The sequence below is a fragment of the Quercus lobata genome, chromosome 2 (genome assembly GCF_001633185.2).
Source record: "Quercus lobata isolate SW786 chromosome 2, ValleyOak3.0 Primary Assembly, whole genome shotgun sequence".
Taxonomy (NCBI): Eukaryota; Viridiplantae; Streptophyta; class Magnoliopsida; order Fagales; family Fagaceae; genus Quercus; species Quercus lobata.
In genome coordinates, this window is record NC_044905.1 from 22,805,147 (window position 1) to 22,829,473 (window position 24,327).

The following is a 24,327-nucleotide window of genomic DNA, read 5'->3' on the forward strand; positions in this document are numbered from 1 at the left end:
AGTGAACGAAGAGAGGAAGAAGCAGAGACACTTAGTCCCTGCCTCGTTCCTGACTCCTAACACACTGGAGCCATATTAGGTATGCTCGTAAGAGAGCGGTTGGTTACGATGATGGGAATTCCCGACTCAGTCACGCCGAAAGTTTGACGTGATGAGCCCCTGCTTCGGATTTTGGCTGAAAGGAAGGGGGGACAAATCTTAAGTCTCCGCCATCCTTGCCCTGACTGAGCCATTTCGAGCTTCGTTAAGACAAGGCATTTCTGGGAAGGGAATGGTTTTTTCATTACTTACTGCTATGGCGAGTGTATTTCAGGTTAAGGAATAATCGGAGAGTAAAAGTAAACTCCGGAAGGAATTTAAGGGTTTTCAAATCTTGGAGGGATTAAAGGGATTCATCTGTGGGAGAAACGATTCTTGTTTCTCCTCTTTATATAGGGGACGAAGAGGAGAATACTTAATGTGTTCAGATCCCCGAGGAAGTCTACAGACAAGAATACACCCGTTTCGTTCCCCCACGCCATCGATAACCGTCAAATCTGGGAAGTCTCGTGAAGGGAAGATATTAAAGACGCGCTTCGGATAACCAAACGGCCTAAACGCATCATGAAGAAATTAAGAGGAGCATCTTGTAGACCGGTACACTTCTTGGGCAGGCGAAGAGTCGCCAGCGTCAGTCAAAGGCTGAATTAAGTGAGTCACAATAAGGGCCTGGTATTACCAAAACCCCCCATTCCAATCGGGATGTTGGACAGCAGGGTTTTGAGGGGCTATTGTGGGGCCCAATAATTTATGGGCCAGGCCCACTTGCTCGTGGGAAGTCCAAAGGCCCAAGCCGAAAAAGGTAATGGCCCGGAGATACAGCCGAGCACAGTTTCGTCCTCGGCAGACCCAAAGCTCCATTGAGGGTAGGGGTAAAAAAGAGATAAAGGAATAAATATGGAAGGAGATCTAAAATATCTTGGGAGAGTTATCCCTACACTACCCTTCCCAGATAAGGCTCTGCACCTAACAGAGTCGTATTTTTCAGCTTTATCAACCATCCCCCACAATTCTGGGATTAGACTGATGGGACAAATATCAATCTTGTAAAGGTTGACCCTACACGTGGACAAAGGACAGCAGACGTAAGCTAGTATAAAAGAAAAAGTAAGTGAACCTAGAAAGGGGACTCCCATCTGACCTCCAGAAAAAAGGACTACAGGGGTGAAAAACACCTCAACAACACCTGAAATCACAGAAAAAACCCATCGTTGGGTAACCGGGGTAATACCTTAATGGTCCTCGGATCAAGTCCAAGGAGTCCAACCCCATAGGATGCGACGCCGTAGGGCTTAAATGTTCAAACCCGACTCCTTTTTCTACAAGAATTCCTCTAAAATCAAGACCGGAACATCGTCCCGTGACCAACGGCAAGCTTTTTAAGCCCACTCTCTACAAATCATATTGTGAGAGATCTTTCACGTACGAGCCCAACATCATTATTGGGCCCCAAAAGAATCGTGTCCCTACAAGAAAATATCCTTAGATCAATTTTTATGGTCATTTTATTTTGAGAATTATTAATTCCAATCTTGATTAAGAGATTATGAATTCCAAAGAATTAGTCATATTAGAATTTGAAGGAATTATAATTCAATTCCAAAGAATTAGTCATATTAGAATTTTTCTCCATTAAAATGGTAGAGTCGAGAACTTCATTGATGGGGTAGAGTCAAAGACTCCAATAATGGGGTAGAGTCAATGACTCTAATTAGTGGGGTAGAGTTAAAGACTCCAATTAATTTGGTAGTGAAAGAATTTTTATTTGGTAATGTTCAAATAGGATTTGAGAGTCAAGGACTCTTGTATAAAGCTTCATGCATAGAGTTAGGAACTTCTCATGAAACCCAACCCTATTTGTTTTACCAAACAAAAATTATTTGAAGAAGGGTGAGAGAAAGATTTTGGTAGTGGGAGAATTTTTATTTGGTAATGTTTAAATAGGATTAATGAGTCAGGGACTCTTATATAAAGCTTCATGCATAGAGTTAGGAACTCCTCATGAAACCCAACCCTATTTGTTTTACCAAACAAAAATTATTTGAAGAAGGGTGAGAGAAAGATTTTGGTAGTGGGAGAATTTTTATTTGGTAATGTTCAAATAGGATTAATGAGTCAGGGACTCTTATATAAAGCTTCATACATAGAGTTAGGAACTCCTCATGAAATCCAATCCTATTTGTTTTACCAAAAAAAAATTATTTGAGAATGAGAGAGAGAGAGAGAGATAGAGAAGAAAGAAATTTATGAAATCCTATATACAAACTTATGCTCTGTAATCCTCCTCTGCTTGACTTTACTCTCTCCGTCCGTGCCTCTCATTTTTTTGTTCTCTATGTCTTTGCTATGTGTGTGTACTTGCTCTCTCTTTTTTTTTTTCTTTTTTTTTTTTTTTTCGTCTTGTGCGTGCCTCTCTCTATTTATAGAGAGATTCCAAAGAAGCTGTTCCTTATTCTTCTCTCAACTGATCAGATCATGGAGTAGTTTTCGTCGGTTTTTCCTCCACAATTCCTAATTTCATGTTGTGCCGTGACCCACTTTTCAGCTTTTTTTTTTTTTCCTTTTTTCTCTGTTCCGTTGCTTTTTAGTCTCCTTCTTTTTAGTTTGTGACAGGCTGACAGTGACAGACCACTTTCACCAAACCGTGTTCCTCACTTTCTGGTGGTGACACTTCTTTATTCACTTTTCAGCTTTTCAATTTTTTTATTATTTATTTGCTTTGGCCTTCTTTCACTCTTTATCTCATTTTTGTTTTATTTATTTATTTTATTTAGGGACAATGGCAGACTTACTTTTTGTTAATGCTATGCCCACCTTCCCTTAGTTTTCTCACTTTAGTCCTTTCTTATAGGTAATAGAGGACTAGCATACTAGTAGCTCTTTACCTCACGTGAACTCATTTTAGAGTCTTTTCGGCTAAACATGACAAAAAATGAAGTTTATCGATGTTATAGGTACTATTTAAAATTATTTGGTAAAATGAGAAAAAAAATTGAATTTCGGTAATAGTATTGTTGAAATTGCAAGAAAAAGTACCATGTGTCAGGGGAGAGAGAAAATTGAATTTCGGTAATGAGATTATTGAAATTCTTGTCCTGCCCAAGCTTGGGGGCCGAAAGAGAACAATTGTGGCAACCAAGTTGCCGAAATTGTAGGGACGAGGAGAGAGAAAAATATGAATTGTGGCAACCAAATTATTGAAAATAGAAGGGAAAAAAAAAAAGAATTGTAGCAACCAAGTTGCCAAAAATGAAGAAAAAAAATGCTACGTCTACAATACTTTTACATCATTTTCACAATAAATTATAGGTGGTTAGTTATTATTGGTTCAAATTTGAACCTAACACTAAGATTACGTTTTTGCCCCAATAATAATAATCAGTAACAATCTGACACTTAGGATTTTTTATAAAAATGTTGTGGACATTTCATTTTTTTTAAAAAAAAAATTGTGGTGCCGAAATAGAAAGAAAAAAAAAGTGACAAATTGATTTGTGACAATAGCATTGCCGAAATAGAAGGGAAAGAAAGTGACAAATTGATTTGTAGCAATTGCGGAAATAGATCAGAATAAAGTGATTTGTGGCACTGACAAATTTATTTTCAGTTTCTGCTCCTTGTGGTTCACTGTTTCATGACTGCAAATTTTGTTCAATGACCGAAATTGTTCAGGACTTTGTTACGTGCACTCATGTGCATGTGTGCTAGGCATTAGAATAGTCTAGACTGTATATTTTTTGTCGTGGCAATAGAGCTCAATTAATTGCATCCTTTATCAATTTGTCAAAGTGCATTAGATTAGTTTAGACTGTATATTTTTTGACGTGGCGATAGAGCTCAATTAATTGTATCCTTTATCAATTTGTCAAAGTGTTTTTGGCAATGCCATTATCACAAATCACTTGATTGTGATCTATTTCGGCAATATTATTGCCACAAATCAATTTGTCACCTTTTTTTTTGGCAATGCCATTGCCACAAATTAATTTGTCACTTCTTTTTTTTCCTTCTATTTTGGCACCACAATTTTTTTTTAGAAATGATATGTCCACAACATTTTTATAAAAAATCCTAAGTGACAGGTTGTTACTAATTATTATTATTGGGCCAAAAAGATAATCTTAGTGTTAGGTTCAAATTTGAACTAATAACAACTAACCACCTGTAATTTGTTGTGAAAATGATGTAAAAATATTGTGGACGTAGCATCTTTTTTACCTTCATTTTCGGCAACCTGGTTGCCACAATTCATATATTCTCTCTCCTCATCCCTTCAATTTCGGCAACTTGGTTGCCACAATTGTTTTCTCTTTTGGACACTCCCCCTAGCATGCACTTGGGGCACTTCATGGGCAGAGCTTGGGCAGGACAAGAATTTAAGTAATCTCATTGCCGAAATTCAATTTTCTCTCTCCCTTGACACATTGTACTTTTTCTTGCAATTTTGACAACAACTTTGCTGAAATTCAGTCTCTTTCCTCATTTTACCAAATAATTTTGAACAGTACCTATAACACCAATAAACTTCATTTTTTTGCAATATTTAACCAAAAGACTCCCCCAAAATTGGCTAAGCTAACCCTGTGTTAAAGAGCTAAAATATTCAAGCTAAAACTAATACATAGATATGGCAAATCATTATTGTTGAAACTAAAAAAATAGTGTCATTAAAAAGAATGTCATTTCACGGCTTGTGGATTAGTAAATATGATGAGACCAAATGGAGTCTTTTGGCTGAATATTGCAAAATCCAAAATTTATTTGCGTTATAGGTACTGTTCGAACTTAATTGGCGAAATGAGGAAAGAGAGAGAATTTCGACAACAGTGTTGCCTAAATTCAACAAAAGTAGGAGAGAGAAAGATTTTGAATTTCGGCAACGCTGTTACCGAAATTCCTCTGCCCAAATTCCCTGCCTGAGCTAAAAAAAAAAAAAAACCAATTGCAGCAATGCCATTGCCGAAATAGGGAAAAAAAGAAAATTTTTTCTGGTAATTGTGGCAATGGCATTGCCGAAAATGGGAGGGGAAAAAAAATTGAATGGAATTGTGGCAATGTCATTGCCGAAAATGGAAGGAAAAAAAAAAAATTGTTGCCGAAATCTGGGGAGGAATTAAAACAAAAAAAGTGTTACGTTCCCAATATTTTTATAATACTTTCATAACAAATCACATGTGATTAGTTATTATTAGTTCAAATTTGATTTTAAGACTGAGATTACTTTTTTAATCCAACAATAACAACCTGCCACTTAAAATTTGTTGTAAAAATATTCTAAAAATTGTGTGTACCTATCATTTCTTAAAAAAAAAATAATAATAATAGAATTGTGGCAATGGGATTGCCGAAATAGGTGGAAAAAATTTTCACCTATTTCGGCAATACCATGGCCGAAAATGTGAGGAAAAAAAAGAGAGAAAAGAATAGAATTATGGCAATGGGATTGCCGAAAAATGTGGAAATTTTTTCCACCTATTTCGGCAATCCCATTGCCACAATTCTATTCTTTTTTTTTTCTTTTTTTTTTTTAAGAAATGATAGGTAGATACAATTTTTACAATATTTTTACAACAAATTTGAAGTGGCAGGTTGTTATTGTTGGATTAAAAAAGTAATCTTAGTGTTAAAATCAAATTTGAACTAATAATAACTAATCACCTGTGATTTGTTGTGAAAGTATTATAAAATATTGTGAACGTAACACCTTTTTTTTTTTTTAAATTCCTCCCCAGATTTCGGCAACAAAAATTTTTTTTTCCTTCCATTTTCGGCAATGACATTGCCACAATTCCATTCAATTTTTTTTCCCCTCCCATTTTCGGCAATGCTATTGCCACAATTACCAGAAAAAATTTTCTGGTTTTTTTAAGCTCGGGCAGAGGAATTTCAGTAACAGCGTTGTCGAAATTTAAAATCTTTCTCTCTCCAACTTTTCATCTTTCCCTCTCGTACTTTTGTTGAATTTCGGCAACAGTGTTGCCGAAATTCTCTCTCTTTCCTCATTTCGCTAATTAAGTTGGAACAGTACCTATAACGCAAATAAATTTCGGATTTAGCAATATTAAGCCAAAAGACTCGACCAAACGTGTGATGGTCTACAAAAAGAGTCTTTTGGTCGAATATTGCTAAATCCAGAGTTTATTTGCGTTATAAGTACTGTTCCAACTTATTTAGGGAATTGAGGAAAGAGAGTGAATTTCGGCAACGGTGTTGCCGAAATTCAACAAAAGTATGAGAGAGAAAGAGAAAAAGTGGGAGAGAGAAAATTTTGAATTTTGGAAATGTGATTACCGAAATTCTTGCTGCCCAAACCTGCTAACCGAAAACTAGCCGAAATAGGGGAAAAAAAAATTTGTGGCAATTGTGGCAATGCCATTGCCGAAAATGGGAGGAAAAAAATAAATAAAGAGTGGTTGCCGAAATTTGGGGAAGAATTAAAAAAAAAAAAAATGCTACGTCCACAATATTTTTACAACATTTTCACAACAAATCATAGGTGATTAGTTATTATTAGTTCAAATTTGAATTTAACACTGAGATTACTTTTTTAATCCAACAATAACAACCTGCCACTTAAAATTTGTTGTAAAAATATTGTAAAAATTGTGTGCACATATCATTTCTTAAAAAAAAAAAAAAAAAAAAAAAAAAAAAAAAAAAAAAAAAAAGTGGAATGGATTTGCGGCAATGGCATTGCCGAAATAGGAGGGAATTTTTTTTTTTTTCCCTCCTATTTCGGCAATGCCATTGCCACAAATCCATTCCACTTTTTTTTTTTTAAATTTTATTAAGAAATGATATGTGCACACAATTTTTACAATATTTTTACAACAAATTTTAAGTGGCAGGTTGTTATTATTGGATTAAAAAAGTAATCTTGTGTTAAATTCAAATTTGAACTAATAATAACTAATCACCTATAATTTGTTGTGAAAATGTTGTAAAAATATTGTGGACATAGCTTTTTTTTTTTAATTCCTCCCCAGATTTCGGCAACCATTCTTTATTTATCTTTTTCCTCCCATTTTCGGCAATGGCATTGCCACAATTGCCACAATTTTTTTTTCCACCTATTTCGGCAATGGCATTGCCACAATTGGTTTTCGGTCAGCAGGTTTAGGTAGTAGGAATTTCGGTAATGTGATTATCGAAATTCAAAATTTTCTCTCTCCCACTTTTTTTCTTTCTCTCTCATATTTTTGTTTAATTTTGGCAACATGGTTGCCGAAATTCACTCTCTTTCCTCATTTCCCTAAATAAGTTGGAACAGTACCTATAATGCAAATAAACTCCGGATTTAGCAATATTCAGCTAAAAGACTCAATTTTGGGGTATATGGTGAAACTTTTAAGTGGAGTTTTTTCTTATCTTACATTTAAATATTAATTTAATTTTTATATTTATTTAAAATATGTTTTCTTGGTTTTGTTGTATTTTTTTAAAGGGAAATGCTAAAGAGTGCCTTTAGGGCATTAGTTAACAATCTATTTTATGAAATTTTTGACATCATTTTTATAGAAAATGAAAAAAACCTGTCAAAATATTAATTGTTTTTTTTTCTTTTCCCATAAAAACTTTCTTTAACTAGATTATTAACCCTTTCTTAAATGCTAGTAACAAATTTATTCATAGATAAATTTCTTTTTTTTCAGTTCTCTCTCTCTCTCTCTCTCTCTCTCTCTCTAGATGGATATTTTTTAATAGGCATTTTATAATTGAAATATATATATATATATATATATATAAATGTGAATAAATGAAACATGATTTATAATAGAAAACTATAATTTAATTAAAATAAAATTTAAAGTATAAAACAATAGAAAATTTTTTTTAAGAAGAATAAAACAATAGAACTTGATTTATCAAAGCAAGATTGCAACTTTACTAAATGAACATATCTAAAAAATTAATTTCTCACATAAATCAACAAATTAATATTGATACAAAGTAATTATAAATTTAGATTGCAACTTTATTAAATGAACATATCTTAAAAATTAATTTATCAAATAAATCAATAAATTAATATTGATACAAAGTAAATTCTAAATTCATATTTTCTAATTATATTAAATTTTATACGGATATTTAGATTTGATTAAAATATTTTATTTTTAAAAAGCAAGATAACTTATGACAAGTGACAACATATCTAAAAAAATACAAAAATAAATACTTAAAATAAAAGGAATCAGTTCTATATTAATATTAAAAAAAAAATCCTGGGTTAAAATTAAAAAAAGAAAAAGGTAAGTGATATAACAAATCCCAGTTTTTCCATCACATAGCAAATCCTAAATAGACTCACAGTGAAGGATTTAGAGACTAGGGCGATGGTCCTTGTGTACCAGAGTAACAAAAGTCAAACTAATATGCCTAGTGGTTGAGCCGGCCTTGAAGTTTAACACATTATTGTTTCTTGAATTTGTTACAACACCAGCCTTTTATGATAGAAAACATGATTTATAATAGAAAACTATAATTTAATTAAAATAAAATTTAAAGTATAAAACAATAGAATTTTTTTTTTTTTTTAAAGATGAATAAAACAATAGAACTTGATTTTTCAAAGCAAGATTGCGACTTTACTAAATGAATATATCTAAAAAAATTAATTTCTCACATAAATCAATAGATTAATATTTTTTTTTTTTTTGAGAAACAGTACTATCATAAAATTAGGAAATACCAGCTAAGTCAGCCTGGTAAGAAGGCATTACAACAGGTGGAACATCTTCCATCCAAATTACACAACTTGTACAATTAGAAGCTAATTTTGCCAAATTATGTGCTATTGTGTTGCCCTCTCTCTTAGTGTGAGAGTAGGACAATTTTGTGAAACATGAAGAAAAGACTACAGAGTCTTGTAACAACAACCCAAACGGAGCAAGACCAAAATTCCTGAGCTTCAGAGCCGACATCACCATTAGAGAATCACCCTCCAAGATTGCATCAGTGACATCCAAATCTCTTACGAACTCAAGGGCTTTGGACGCAGCTAGAGCTTCGATCTCCTCAGGCCAGAGTTGCTATGGAATCCGAGCTGCCATGGAGGCCAGAACAAGATCCTTCTCGTCGCGGATCACAACTCCCAGTCCGAAACATTTTTCCTCGGTGAAGATGGCGCCATCAAAGTTGATTTTGAGCATTCCCTGGTCTGGAGGTTTCCATCTTATTCTTCTTAACTGTCTACTGGGTAATGGTGCTTCTTTCAACGCTTGAAACTCACTGAAACAATCATGTGCCCACTGGGGAATTTGTTGTAAGGGACGATGAGCTTGTTGAGTCCGAAGCTGGTTCCTTTGGTGCCAAATGGACCAAATAATGAAGGCAAACAGATCTGGTTTCCTTTGATGATCAAAGACCCAGGCCAAAAGCTCACTAAAACTTGCAAAACTCTGTTGATTCCAAAAATTCCACACACTATTTGCTCCCCAAACCCCATCCAATTTTTTGTAACTCCACACTGCATGCAACATGTCTTTAGATTCTTCTTTGCATCGGTCACAGCAGTGTTCTGTAATGACCGTCCGTCTATATAGATTGCACTTAGTAGGGAGAGAGTTACGGCTAGCTCTCCAGATGAGATTTTTTATTTTATTTGGACAGTCAAGGGCCCAAACCTTCTTCCATAACCCTTCCTCATACTCTTGGTGCACAGGCACTTGAAAGCCAACTTCATCTTCCTTCAAGAAGCGGTAGCCCGTTTTGCAACTATACCTCCCATCATGCTCCCACGGCCAATACAGAGAGTCTTCAGAGTCTTCTCTAGCCAGTGGGATGTTCTTTATTTCCTCAGCTTCTTGTGGAGCAAAAATTCCATCAATCATAGCAACATTCCAAGTTCTCGTTTCTTCATTAATTAAGCTATCCACTATGGCTTCTTCCATTGTTTCCACCATTGGAGAGAGGATCTTGGTTGGATGTTTTCTAGGCAGCCAATGGTGTTGCCATTTTTTTATGGACTTTCCATTCCCCACCCTCCAACAAGCACCGCCAAGGATAACATCACGGCCGTAAAGAATACTCTTCCAAGCATAGGATCCCGAACTTGTTTCCTTAGCTTCTAAAAGAGAAGTGTTGGGGAAGAACTTGGCCTTAAAAACTTTGTAAAAGAGGGTTTCCTTGTTGTGCAAAAGCCGCCACGCTTGTTTCGCCAAAAGGGCGTCATTAAAATGAGCCAAGTCGCGAAAACCCATCCCACCCACCATTTTGGATTTAGTCAATTCGCTCCACCGGATCCAGTGAATTTTTCTTCTATTTCCTCTTTGCCCCCACCAAAACTTCTTAATCATTGCTTCAATATCGTCACAGAGTCCCAATGGCAATTTAAAGCATCTTATAGCATAAGTAGGGATAGCTTGGATCACAGCTTTGATTAAGACCTCTCTCCCTGCTTGAGATAACAATTTACCCTCCCATCCTTGGAGTTTCCTCCAAACCCTTTCTTTTATGTAGTTGAAGCTAGCCTTTTTTCCCCTCCCAACAAAAGAGGGGAGCCCCAAATATTTCTCATAGGACTTCACTTCTTGGACTTGGAAGAGGTTCTTTATGCTTGATTTTGCTTCATCCGCGGTAGATTTGCTAAAGAAAATTGCAGTCTTCTCTTTGTTAATTTTTTGCCCTGACCAAGCCTCATATTCACCCAAAATCTTTAGCACATTATGGCAATCCTCAGGAATTGACCTACAGAAAAGCAAGCTATCATCTGCAAAAAATAAGTGGGTTAGCTTTGGGCCTCGTTTGCACAAGGAAAAACCCTTAATATCCCCATTCCTCGCCGAGTGTTTTATGAGAGCATGAAGTCCTTCCGTACATAAAAGGAAAAGGAAAGGAGATAGTGGGTCTCCTTGTCTAATTCCTCTCTTTGGATAGATCATCCCAATTGGCTCACCATTCACCATGATAGAATACGACACTGATTTTACGCAACTCATCATAAGAGCTACCCATCTATCACAGAAACCCATTTTTTCCAAAAGCCTCTCCAGATACACCCATTCCACCCGATCATAGGCTTTACTCATGTCTAATTTGATAGCCATAAACCCATGCTTCCCTGAATTATGTTGCTTCATATGGTGAAGGGTCTCAAAAGCAACCATAATATTGTCTGAAATAAGTCTTTCCTTAGCAAAGGCAGATTGATGTTCAGTAATTAAGAGAGGTAAAAAAATTTTCAATCTATTTGCTAAGACCTTAGAAAAAATCTTGTAAAGGACATTACAAAGACTAATGGGACGAAACTCAGACACATGTTCAGGATTAGCAATTTTAGGAATGAGAGTAATGAGAGTATGGTTAATTGGTTCGGGTAGGGTACCTGAATTCAACCATGAGAGGATGGCTGAAGTAACATCATGCTGCATCGTCGCCCAAAAATGTTGGTAAAACAACGGAGGCATACCATCCGGACCCGGAGCCTTTAGGGGAGCCATCTGATTCAAGGCTTCCTTGACTTCCAATTCTGTAAATTCCTTCATCAGTTCCACATTCATCTCATTAGTCACCCTGCATGGGATTTTCTCTAGAGATTCAGCTACAAGGATCAGATTGGAGGTGGAGAAAAGGTCTTTGTAGTAACTTTCCATCACATGCCCTATTTCCTCTTGGTCGGTCAACCAGGCTCCATTTCGATCTCTTATCCCTCTGATTAGATTCTTTCTAAATCTCTTTGTAGCCTTGCTATGGAAAAAAGCTGTGTTGTTGTCCCCTTTGCTTAACCACAGCACCCTTGATCTTTGACACCACATCCTTGATTCCCGATCTTGTAGAGAGTTAATCTCCTCTCTAAGACTTCTAACCCGAGTATTATTCCCACTCACCATAGCCTCATTCTCAGCCAATACAAGTTGTTTCTTCTTAATCTCTAACTCCCTTCTCACGTGCCCAAAGTTGTGCTTATTCCACCATGTTAACTCTTGTTCACATTTAGCCACTTTTTTCAGAATGGCTATGCTTAGGTTCGGCTCCCTTGTATTACTCCAAACTTTCTCGACCGTTTCACCACAAGTTGGATCTGATAACCACATTTCTTCGAACCTAAAACATCTCTTCTTCCTAGGTTCAGGTAACCCTGACAAATTGATCAAAATAGGAGAATGATCTGAAGACATACAGCTAAGATGGTGAATTCTCGTACCTGGGAATTTTTGGAACCAAGAATTTGTAGCCAAGCATCGATCCAGTCTTATTCTTATAGAATGCCCATCAGCATAGTGTTTCGCCCATGTGAATTTAGGCCCCACATATCCCATATCCATAAATTGACATTCATCGATCACATCTCGGAACAATTGCATTTGATTGTGATCTCTAGAAATCCCACCCCATTTTTCCTCTTTACGAACAATTTCATTAAAATCTCCACCACAAATCCAAGGAATATTCATTCTAGAATTTAGGCTTCTCAATTTGCTCCATGCCTCACTCCTCCTATGGGTTTCTGGCTCGCCATAAAATCCGGTGAATCGCTACGCATTTGCAGTGTTCCCATCAATGATTGTGTCAATAAAATACCTGTGAGAATCTATCACATCAACATTAATCGAATTTTTCCAAAACAAAACTAAACCACCGCCTCTATTTTGCCTTGGAACCACCCATTTCTGATCAAAATTAATCTTACTCAAAGTACGATCTAGCCTTGCCTCATCTGCCCATGTTTCGGCTATAAACACGACAGAGAGATCTTTTGCCTGTAACAAACTGACAAGCTCATTCTCTGTACGTGAGTTCTCAAGCCCACGACAATTCCATAATAACAAACTCATTGCTTCTGGCAAGGCTGATTACCAGCCTCGGCCAATATCTTATATTTTACTGCACCTCCATGTGAAACCCTTCTTTTTTTGGGTAACTCAGTTTGGTTTGAGTCACTTCCTAAACTTCTTTTCCCTCCCACTGCCTCAGACATACATGCATCAGCTACCAACCCAATTCTAGGAATTCTTTTCCATGTGCCCTCCACAGACCCGTGACTGACCAAAGAATTTGGAATATCTGCCAAAGGTACTCTAGGAGAAAAAGACAAGTGGGCTGGCCTTGATGGTGTACACGGCAACATGGCTTCCTTGATATTTGGGTGGCCCACCAAATTTTCCTTTACCATGCTAACTTCAGAACCTGTTGCCCCTACACTTCTAGAATCATACTTTCCTATTTATTTATCTATCTCACCTAATGCATCTTCAAAAGTCTGTCCTGACACCATTTCTTTGGCTGACCCAGCATGTTGTATTGTCACATCTTCCTTTTTTCCTCCCATAGTTTTTTTTGAAAACTTTTTCCTCCCATAGTTGACTGCCTTGTATCTTGAATATTTGCCTCCTGTAAATCCGGCTCCTTGTTTTCTGCCTTGTGAACATCAAAACCTTCCTTTTCCAGCAAAATACTTTCTGGTGTTGTAAAAATATTTTCGGACCTCACAATTTCTGGCGCAAGCTTGCCTGACCGGACCACTACCACCGGTGTTTGCTTCGCTATTCTGGGCTTTGCCGTCGCTGCATCAGCTTTTTTAGCATTGAAGATTCCAGGCACTTTCACCACATACTTCCTAGACGGGACAAACGGTGCTGCCTTCAACCAGGGGCCGAACTGTTGTGACTCAGGCAGGAGGCTTCCTTCACTTTCCACCCATAGTTCGCAATCCCTATCTTCATGCCCCAAGCATCCACACCAAAAGCACAAACTTGGAAGCCTCTCATACTTGAAATGCACCCACAGTTCCTTACCATTGTCAAGTAAGACCACTCTTCCTCTGCTCAAAGGTTGGGTGATATCTACTGTAACCCGAACCCTCATAAAATTATCTCCCTCTGATTCTGCTTCAGTAGTCTCTTTATTCACCTCACCAATCGCTTCACACAACTGTTCGGCAATCTTTTTTGTCCGGAATCTTATTGGAAGATCATGAACTTGCACCCAAAATGTCACCTTTTTAAACTCCATATCTCCTACGTCCATTTCCCTTCCATACCGTTGCAAGACCATTAAACGTTTATCAAAACTCCAGGGCTCAGCTTCCATAACTTTCTCCATCTCGCTCTTATTATCAAAAGAAAATAAAACCACATGGTCACTTTTCTTTTTAATTCTGAAGCCGTTTTTTGATCTCCAAAGGGGAGTGAAAGTCTTTGCTATAGCGTCTATATTAAGAGCTCTTTTAGTTAAGAATCTAGCTGCTACAATAAACTCCGTTTTCGCCTCCTCCTCCTTGATGCGAAAGTTTGATCCTTCACATTCCGAGAGGGTTAGGCTATTCCAAGTTTTTGTGAGTTCTTCCATCCTAATCTATTATCTGTTTCCCAAATCCCTGAAGAAAAAAACCAACAAAGCCTTAACGTAAACTTGTTACCTTAAGGGACACAGACACCTTCAAAGGAAGGGACACCAGTTCTACACTCTAGGGGAGGGTTGGATACCACCCTTCACTAGCAGAGAGAAACCTAAATGGTATAACTTTGAATGGAATAGAGTGACAAAAAAGAATCCATTAACTGTTGTTTGACTCAATAGATTAATATTGATACAAAGTAAATTATAAGTTTAGATTGCAACTTTACTAAATGAACATATATTAAAAATTAATTTATCAAATAAATCGATAAATTAATATTGTGGGGCCCAAACGATTTACGGGCCGGGCCCATCTACCTGGGGAAAATCCGAAGGCCCAAGCCGAGGAGGGCTATGGCCCAAAAACTCGACCAAATAGCCTATGGACATCGTCGAGGACGGCTCAGTCCTCGGCAGACCCAAAGTTCCCCCCCTGAAAGGAGGGCAGAAACGGTATAGGACCGAAACCAGGACAAAAGATCTAAAATATCCAGGGAAAGCTGCTGTTATTGCCATTTAATACTCTGAACCTGACAGAGCCGCATTCTTTGGCTTTTACAACCATCCCCAACGACTTTGGGGGATAGGCTGATGGGACAAGTATCAATTTTGGAAAGATTGACCCTATACGTGGACGAAGGACAATGAACGCAGGCGAATATAAAAGGAAAAAGAAGTAACCTAAAAGGGGGGTTGGGAAAAATGGCCAGAAACCAGAGCCTCCCAGCCCACCTCCAGGAGAAAGACTCCAGGGGTGTAGGGAAACTTAAGCTCGCACGAACACTGCGAAAACCCACCGCCTGTCAACCAGGGCCTAGCCTTTCAAACCCACGCTCTACAAATGATATTGTTAGGGGTCTTTTCACGTGCGAACCCGACACTGTTACGGTCCGTCACGAATCGCGTCCTTACAATTGGCGCCGTCTGTGGGAAAGGCTTGTGTGTTGGTGTAGGAAGTGGGTCGATAGAGTTTCTTCGTTATATCTAACCGTTGGATATAGAGTTCTAGTATAAAGATCTGTTAGGGACTATGTTTCTTGACTAGGGACTGGGTTGAGGAGCTAGCTCCCTTAAAGCCAAGGTCCCCTGTAAAGAGCAAACTAGGCACTTGGTAGCGTTAACCGTATGGATAAACTTTAGGGGCTTGGCTGAGGAGCTAACTCCCCTAAAGCCAAGATCCCACACAAAGAGAAAACTAGGTTTTGGACAGAACCAAGGCATTGCATGGTCCTCAGACCCAAACCTCAGGGGAAACCAACTACCTGGATGTGGAAAACTAGGTTTTGGACAGAACCAAGGCATTGCATGGTCCTCGGATCCAAGCCTCAGGGGAAACCAACTACCTGGATGTGGAAAACTAGGTTTTGGACAGAACAAAGGCATTGCATGGTCCACGGACCCAAGCCTCAGGGGAAACCAACTACCTGGATGTGGAAAACTAGGTTTTACAGAACCAAGGCATTGGACATTGCATGGTCCTCGGACCCAAGCCTCAGGGGAAACCAACTACCTGGATGTGGAAAACTAGGTTTTGGACAGAACCAAGGCATTGCATGGTCCTCGGACCCAAGCCTCAGGGGAAACCAACTACCTGGATGTGGAAACTAGGTTTTGGACAGAACCAAGGCATTGCATGGTCCTCGGACCCAAGCCTCAGGGGAAACCAACTACCTGGATGTGGAAAACTAGGTTTTGGACAGAACCAAGGCATTGCATGGTCCTCGGACCCAAGCCTCAGGGGAAACCAACTACCTGGATGCGGAAAACTAGGTCTTGGACAGAACTAAGGCATTGCATGGTCCTCGGACCCAAGCCTCAGGGGAAACCAACTACCTGGATGCGGAAAACTAGGTTTTGGACAGAACTAAGGCATTGCATGGTCCTCGGACCCAAGCCTCAGGGGAAACCAACTACCTGGATGTAATGAAAACTAGGTTTTGGACAGAACCAAGGCATTGCATAGTCCTCGGACTCAAGCCTATGGGAAAACCAACTACCTGGATGTGGAACCAACTATGGCACGTAAACCTCAAAATCCATCCGAAGAGGACTCCTAGTTCACAAATGGGTTAGTACCTTGAATGCATAGATTCCACAATCTGCCCTCAAGTCCCTAGTGTCAAAGGGGTTGATCCGGTACGACGCAATTCATTACCCAAAAACACAATCAAAGTCCCTCGCTACTTAGCTACCCTTTCAGACGAATTATTTAGAGATTATCGTTCTCGGACATTGGTCTAGCATGCGTCGCGTAGTACTCAGCGCTTATCCCGGTTAGTCCCAAGAATTTAATTTATTGAGAGTTATCATTGTTATACTTGATAATATTTGTGAGTTTGAATTAGTAAGAACCTGTATTAAAGCATTTTTTCTGCTCGGAATATCCTTAAGAGTAAGCTTGCATTTAATATTCATGCATACAGTAGTTGTTACGGAGAAGAAAGATATGTATAGAGAAATGGACTCATGTTCTATTAAGACAAAGGAACAGTACAGTGTACAATGAAAGGCTGAAACAAGCTTACACTAAAGCTGACTACATAAGTAAAGGGAAATACAGGCGAGTGGAGAGAAAGCCGTGGGGACAGCTCAGACGAGAGGTTGGCTACTGCGCCAAGTCGTTGTCTAAGGAAACTATTCCTCGACACTTCTGCATGCCCATAACTCAGGCAGCCAAAGAACCTGACCTCAGGCTAACACCATCTACAGAAAAGGCGCAGGGAGCCGGAAGTTGGGAAGCCCCCACAGGAATTTGCCTGCTACAAGGCAGACAGTGCTGATGGTGGAAATTCTTTCTCTGGACATACCGAAAAACTGGCATGACCAGAACCTGCTTCGGATTTTGACTAAAAGAGGGAAAAAGACCCTCTCCCCTATGACGAAATGGAATGCTCCCTTGAACTTGCACCTCCTTGGCCCGTACCTCCTTACTCTGAGTCTCGGAGGGACATGACGCCTTTGTGGCGGAGGGAGCTCCTTTTTCCCAAGCCCTGCCTCAAGCATGATGAACTAAGGGAGGAATCTGAAGGATTTGTGTGTGGATAGAGCAACTTTCTCTCCTATTTATGTTAAAAGATAAGGTGGTGGCATTTAATTCGCGCAGCGTCCCAAGGAACGCTACAGACAAAACGTCTCTGGCTCGACTTCCAACGTCGTCTGCAACCCTGAGGTTAAAGGAGTCTCGAGAAGGTGCACCTCGAACACTGGGACGCCAAAAGGTACCGCGTGATCAAAAGTTATGGAAACACCTCTTAATTTGTGGGCCCAGTAAATTCGCGGCCCAGGCCCGTTCGGCATATGGGCCCAGGGACAGAACCAAGGCCTTGTATGGTCCTCGGACTCAAGCCTATGGGGAAGCCAAGCACGAAAAATTATAAAAATTACAAGTTTTTGGGCAGAACCAAGGCCTTGTATGGTCCTCGGACTCAAGCCTATGGGGAAGCCAAGCACGAAAAATTATAAAAATTACAAGTTTTTGGGCAGAACCAAGGCTTTGTATGGTCCTCGGACTCAAGCCTATGGGGAAGCCAAGCACGAAAAATTATAAAAATTACAAGTTATTGGACAGAACCAAGGCCTTGTATGGTCCTCGGACTCAAGCCTATGGGAAAACCAAATACCTGGATAAGAAAAGGTTTGAATCCCATAAGAAAGGTTACTTGGTAAAAATGCCAGGTCGCTTCATCCACGGCTTAAACGCCATAAAATGTTAAGGCCAATAAAGGTGTAAGGAAGGGAGTGGAACGCCCCAGCGCTTAGTCATATAAGAAGGCCGCTCATTTGGTGGGTGCTATATCTTCAAATAGTTATTCCTTACATGACATCAAGCCTTCGTTTTTCACCTCGGCTGACATTGGGTAAGTATTACTCTTCATTGATCGGCCTGTTAGGCCAAGCATTTCTATTAAAGTTATGGCGACGTCTTTTTTTTTATCAAGTCTTTTGGTTTCAGTCGTCATTGATTTAGATGCTATATCATTGTGCCGAGTAGTGCTTGCAAATTTATGAAAACGTAAAGACATAATATGCGAAATAAGGTAGATAACAATCTTTATTAATATGAAAAATTGCTACAACATACAAAAAGGGGCTCAAACGAGCCTATACAAAATGTGAACTGCCTAAGCAACCATTACATCTGTAGTACAGAAAAGTAAACTGTCAAGCGTCTTTTAAACTCGTCTTCAAAGTTTCTCCAATCTCCGCCTTATTGCTGCTCATACTGAGAGAGGAACTCACTTTAAAAAAGAAAATGAATGAAGAAGAAGGAAATAGTAAGGAAGAAATCAATGACGAAGATGAAGGGGATGAATAAAGAAAATGGAGGACATGAGTAAAGAAGGAGGAGAAGAAGAGAGAGAGATGAAGAGACAAAGAGAGGAACAAAAGATAGAAAAGAAACAGCACCAGGGCGGAACTGGTGCTGGGAAGACAATAAGAAGAGGGAGGGGGAGGGCACCAAGGAGCAAAAGAGGGAGAAGCAGAAGCACTTAGCCCCTGCCTCCGCCCTGACTCCTAACACGCCGGTGCCATATTAGGTACGCTCGTGAGGAGCCGGATGGTAACGATCTTGGATGTTCTCGACTCAGTCACGTCGAAAGTTTGACGTGACGAGTCCCTGTTTCGGATTTTGACTGAAAGAAGGATGAGGTTGATTTTGAGTCTTCGCCATCCTTGTCCCGATCGAGCCATGATAAGCTTTATCGGAACGTGGCGTTTTTGGGAGGGGTGGGGCTTTTGCATCCCTTGTTGTTATGGTAAAGTATTTTACGATTAAGTGTATAAACCAGCGAGTAAACCGAATCTTAAGGGAGGCTAAGTATTCCAGAGTCGCAGGAGGATGAAAAGGGATTTTTGGTAAAAACAATCACCTCCTCCTGTCCTACTTATACAGAGGGCGGAGCGGGGGGCATTTAATAGGTTCAGATCTCCAAAGGAATCAGCAAACCCAAACACGCCGGTTCCGCTTCTCCATCCCATCAAAATAAACCGTCGAATTAAAGTAGTCTCGTAAATAGTGATTATTCAAAGCGCGTTTTGGATACTCCAAGCGATAAGAACGCCTCAAGCGCGAAATTAAAAACTATCTCGTAGACCGGTGAATCTCTTGGGCATATGAGGAACCGCCAGCATGTTTAATAGGCCGAATAGATTGGGCCACAGGAGAGGTTTGGCATCACCAAAACCCCCCTTTCCAACCAAGAGGTTGGACAGCCGGGTTTTGAGAGGCTATTGTGGGGCCCAAACGATTTACGGGCCGGGCCCATCTACCTGGGGAAAATCCGAAGGCCCAAGCCGAGGAGGGCTATGGCCCAAAAACTCGACCAAATAGCCTATGGACATCGCCGAGGACGGCTCAGTCCTCGGCAGACCCAAAGTTCCCCCCCTGAAAGGAGGGCAGAAACGGTATAGGACTGAAACCAGGACAAAAGATCTAAAATATCCAGGGAAAGCTGCTGTTATTGCCATTTAATACTCTGAACCTGACAGAGCCGCATTCTTTGGCTTTTACAACCATCCCCAACGACTTTGGGGGATAGGCTGATGGGACAAGTATCAATTTTGGAAAGATTGACCCTATACGTGGACGAAGGACAATGAACGCAGGCGAATATAAAAGGAAAAAGAAGTAACCTAAAAGGGGGGTTGGGAAAAATGGCCAGAAACCAGAGCCTCCCAGCCCACCTCCAGGAGAAAGACTCCAGGGGTGTAGGGAAACTTAAGCTCGCACGAACACCGCGAAAACCCACCGCCTGTCAACCAGGGCCTAGCCTTTCAAACCCACGCTCTACAAATGATATTGTTAGGGGCCTTTTCACGTGCGAACCCGACACTGTTACGGTCCGTCACGAATTGCGTCCTTACAAATATTGATACAAAGTAAATTCTAAATTCATATTTTCTCATTATATTAAATTTTATACGGATATTTAGATTTGATTAAAATAATTGATATTTTTAAAAAGCAAAATAACTTATGACAAGTGACATCATATCTAAAAGAAATACAAAAAGAAATACTTAAAATAGAAGGAACCGTTTCTATATTAATATTAAAAATAATCCAAGGTTAAAATTAAAAAAGAAAAAGATAAGTGATGTAACAAATCCCAGTTTTTCCTCCTCACATGACAAATTCTGAATAGACTCACAGGGAAGGATTTGGAGACTAGGGCGATTGTCCTTATGTAACAGAGTACCAATAGTCAAACTAATGTGCCTAGTGGTTGAGCCGGTCTTAAAGTTTAACACATTATTGTTTCTTGAATTTGTTACAATACCATCCTTTTATGAAAAGTATGAGGGTTAGGTTAGAGAAGCTGTTTGATATCAAATAATGCCATGTCAGTAATATCAAAATTCAATAAGTGTGAGACATGTCAACAATGGTTAATAGAAAGTGGTATGCACTATGCTAAGAAAGTCCATTGAAGAATAAGAAGAGGGACTAAAGTGGCAGCCTTACTTCCATTTCAATTAATTGGTAAATACTATTTGGTAGTTGTGTTTTGTCAAGGTGTTGTGAAAGTTCATCCATATTTCTTATGATTAGGTATTGTTTGGAAACTATGCTACTGTGGTTTACAAGATGATTTGTTACTTGCACCCTATTGACCTATCAATGTTGTTCCTTTCAATTCTTTTTATTGTACTCTTCTCAATTTCAGTGGAGAAATTATCTTTGGTTTTCATTAATTGTTGGCGCATGATTTTCCAATCAAGAAGGGTTAACAATTATCAATTCATCCAAAGGAGGGGTTAACAATGGCTACTCACCCTAAACGATAGTAGTGTTTGCAATATGCACTCTTAAACTTTAACATATTGTCATCAATACAATAATTTGAAATCATTTTGCTATATCTACTCACCATCCAAACTAGCATATAAATTCATGTTACTTGGTGTAATTGCTATTATAATTTTGGGTCAGTTGAGTTTAAGAATGGTGATTTCATTGTGACATTTATATCATTGCCTTATATATACATAATACCGTAAACTACATATTTGGTTCTCAACTTTTCAATATATATCAATTTGGTCTTTAACTTTTCAAATGTCAATTTAGTCCTTGACTTTTTGATATTGTGTCAAAATAGTCATTACTGTTAAATGATGGATGAAAAATGCTGACATGGTTAACAACCAAAATAAAGTATAATTTTTAGAGTAATGCTATAGACACAAACTATTTTACAACGTCAGTAGTTTGTAAAAATGTTATAAAATAGTTTGTGTCTATATCATTACTCTATTTTTTATGCCACATTGACTACCATGTGTACTGCCACATCAGCATATATTAAAAAAAAAATCTAGATCAAACAAAATCCCTAAATCTTAAACACATATCTTTGATTTTTTTTTTTTTTTTTGAAAGGAACACATATACATATCTTTGATTCTGCCTCATTAAAACTTGGTGACACATTCAAAGAGCATTAATAGAAAAACAAAATCTAACACAAAAATTCCAACTTGAGCATAAATGCGTAATAACAATCACAATCGTCCATAAATGTTTTTAAATCAAATGGGTAATTGTAAAAAAATTCCAATCTTTACATCAGAGTTTGATTCTTTACCTAACAAACATATGTATATGGGGTGGGTGAACATTGAAAATTAAAACCAAATTAGGGTGTGGATTATTAAATTTTAAAGTTTAGAGTACATACGAAAAACTTTCAATTTAGCTTATGCAAGAAAAAGATTGCACGCATTTCACATCACAGTGAATCATTCATCATATAAACGCAATAACTTCAGTTTTCTTGTTTATATACTATCCCTATCACCAACAAAACAAAAAAACTATATAGAAAGGGCAGTGGTTGTTATATCAACATTGCGTTTTCATAAACTTAAAAGCACTTGAAAAAAAAAAAAAAAAAAAAGCAGTTGAAAAAGTAAGGCGAAAACCAAACTAGGGTGCACATGTGGGGGCATGGGCTCAGTATAACACTCAGGACTCAGTCCCATCATGACGAAGATGATCCCTCTCCACAATCTTCACCGGAAACCCACCTTTCATCTTTGAAGTCAAATACGAAACAAACTCCGGTTCATGGTTTACACCTTCTTCAAACGCTGGCACCACCTTAAACCTCCTTAAAACCCCAGCTACCACCCTCTTCATCTGCAAGAATGCCATTTCCTTCCCCAAACAAATTCTAGGACCTGCCTGGAACACCGGGTATGTGTACGGGTCTCTCCCCACGAACTTCCATGATTCTTCCTCCTTCTGCAGCCACCTCTCTGGCTTGAACTCTGCCCAGTCCGATCCCCACAGCATCTCCAACCTCCCCATTGCGTATGGAAAGTAGGTCACTCTCATCCCCTTCTTCACCACTGTCCCGCCGGGCAATACGTCGTCGTTCACTGCCTCCTTTGAGTCAGTCGGAACTGGCGGGTACAGCCTCATGCTTTCACACAGTGAAGCGTGTGTGTACACCATGTCTTTCACCTCGTCAAAAACAGGCGCTTCTGATTTTTCATTGATTTCATTTAGAATCTCGGATTCAATCTCTGGGTTCTTCCATAGAAGCCAAAAAAACCATGTTAAAGCCGCCGACGTAGTGTCACGCCCAGCAAGTATAAAGCTGATCACAATGTCTGTCACGAAGTTCTCGTCCGAATGGCCGGAGCTCAAGAACCTTGACAACAGGTCCACGGAATCGAGGCTCTCTTTCTCTCCCAGCCTCTGCTTCTTTTCTTTGATTATGTTCAGTGCGAGCTCTCGCACTTCCGAGATAGCGTTTTTGAGACGCTTTTCTGACCCAATATTCAACAACTTCTTGAATTTCCAGACGACTGGGTGTACCGCAGAGAACCTCTCGCTGCTAATCCTGACACCGTCTTCAAAGGCTAAGGCGAACTTGGCCTGTGGAAGAGAGGGCAACAAGTATGCTGGGTCGAACCCGAAAGCGATCTTACAAATATTATCAAAAGCAAACCTTTGAAGAATGTCTTGGAAATCAAGGAAAGTTCCCTGTTTGGCAGCTGAGGAGAGAATGGGGATGAGGCGATCGGAGAGCTCAGTGTCGACAACGGTTTCAATGAACTTGCGGAGAGATTTGGTGTTGAATTCGTGGCTAGAGACTTGTCTTTGGAACTTCCAGGAGTCGCCGTCAATGTTGAAGATGCCGTGGCCAAGAAAGTCGGTGAGAGTTCGATTGATAACGTGGCCTTTTCCGTAGTTAGAGAAGTTGGTCTTGAGGATGTGTTGGACCACGGCGGGGTTGCCGGAGAAGACCTGGCGGGTGGAGTAGTTGCGTCGGAGAACAAAGGTGGCGGAAGGTGAGACTTGCATGATGCCTGAGAGCCATGGGAGTGGGCGCTTTCGGTTGGCAAGGAAGGCGAAGAATGAACCCACTAGAGGGTAGGATTTGGGGACTTTGGAATTGGAATTGGAATTGAGAAAGAAGAAGAAGAAGAGAAGGGAAAGTAAAGGAATTAGGATAAGAAGCAACATGGCAGAATTGATTTTGGGTTGGCTGGGTTGACCTTCTCTTTTAGTCACAGATATTTGTTTGTGGTTGTGGATGGATATGTATTTATAGGGACGAGTTGCATTCAGATTTAATGGTCTTTTTTTTTTCATTAATAATAATGTGGGACCTAGGTAATTTATGGGCCAGGCTCATTTACTCGTGGAGAATTCAGAGGTCCAAGCCGAGGAGGGCTATAGCCCAAGCCCGATAATATAAAGTACAAGATGGCCTTGGGTTACGGCCGAGGACAGTTCAGTCCTCGGCAGAACCCAAAGTCCCCCCGCAAAGAGGGACAAAAACAGTATAGGACTAAACTTGAAAGAAAATCTAAAATATCAAGGGAAAGCTGCCCTTACTGCCATTCAATACTTTGCACCTGACAGAGCCGCATTCTTTGGCTTTTACAACCACCTCCACCGACTTTGAGTATAGACTGATGGGACAAGTATCA

General features: G+C 39.3%; 1 protein-coding gene across 1 annotated transcript; it reads right to left on the reverse strand.

Annotated features, from left to right (window-relative positions):
• Positions 1–22,155: 22,155 nt before the first annotated feature.
• Positions 22,156–23,893, reverse strand: LOC115974999 (cytochrome P450 94A1-like). Its single transcript, XM_031095622.1, has one exon. It carries the CDS (start codon positions 23,855–23,857, stop codon positions 22,349–22,351), a length of 1,509 nt encoding a protein of 502 aa, XP_030951482.1. The 5' UTR covers positions 23,858–23,893; the 3' UTR covers positions 22,156–22,348.
• Positions 23,894–24,327: the final 434 nt, after the last annotated feature.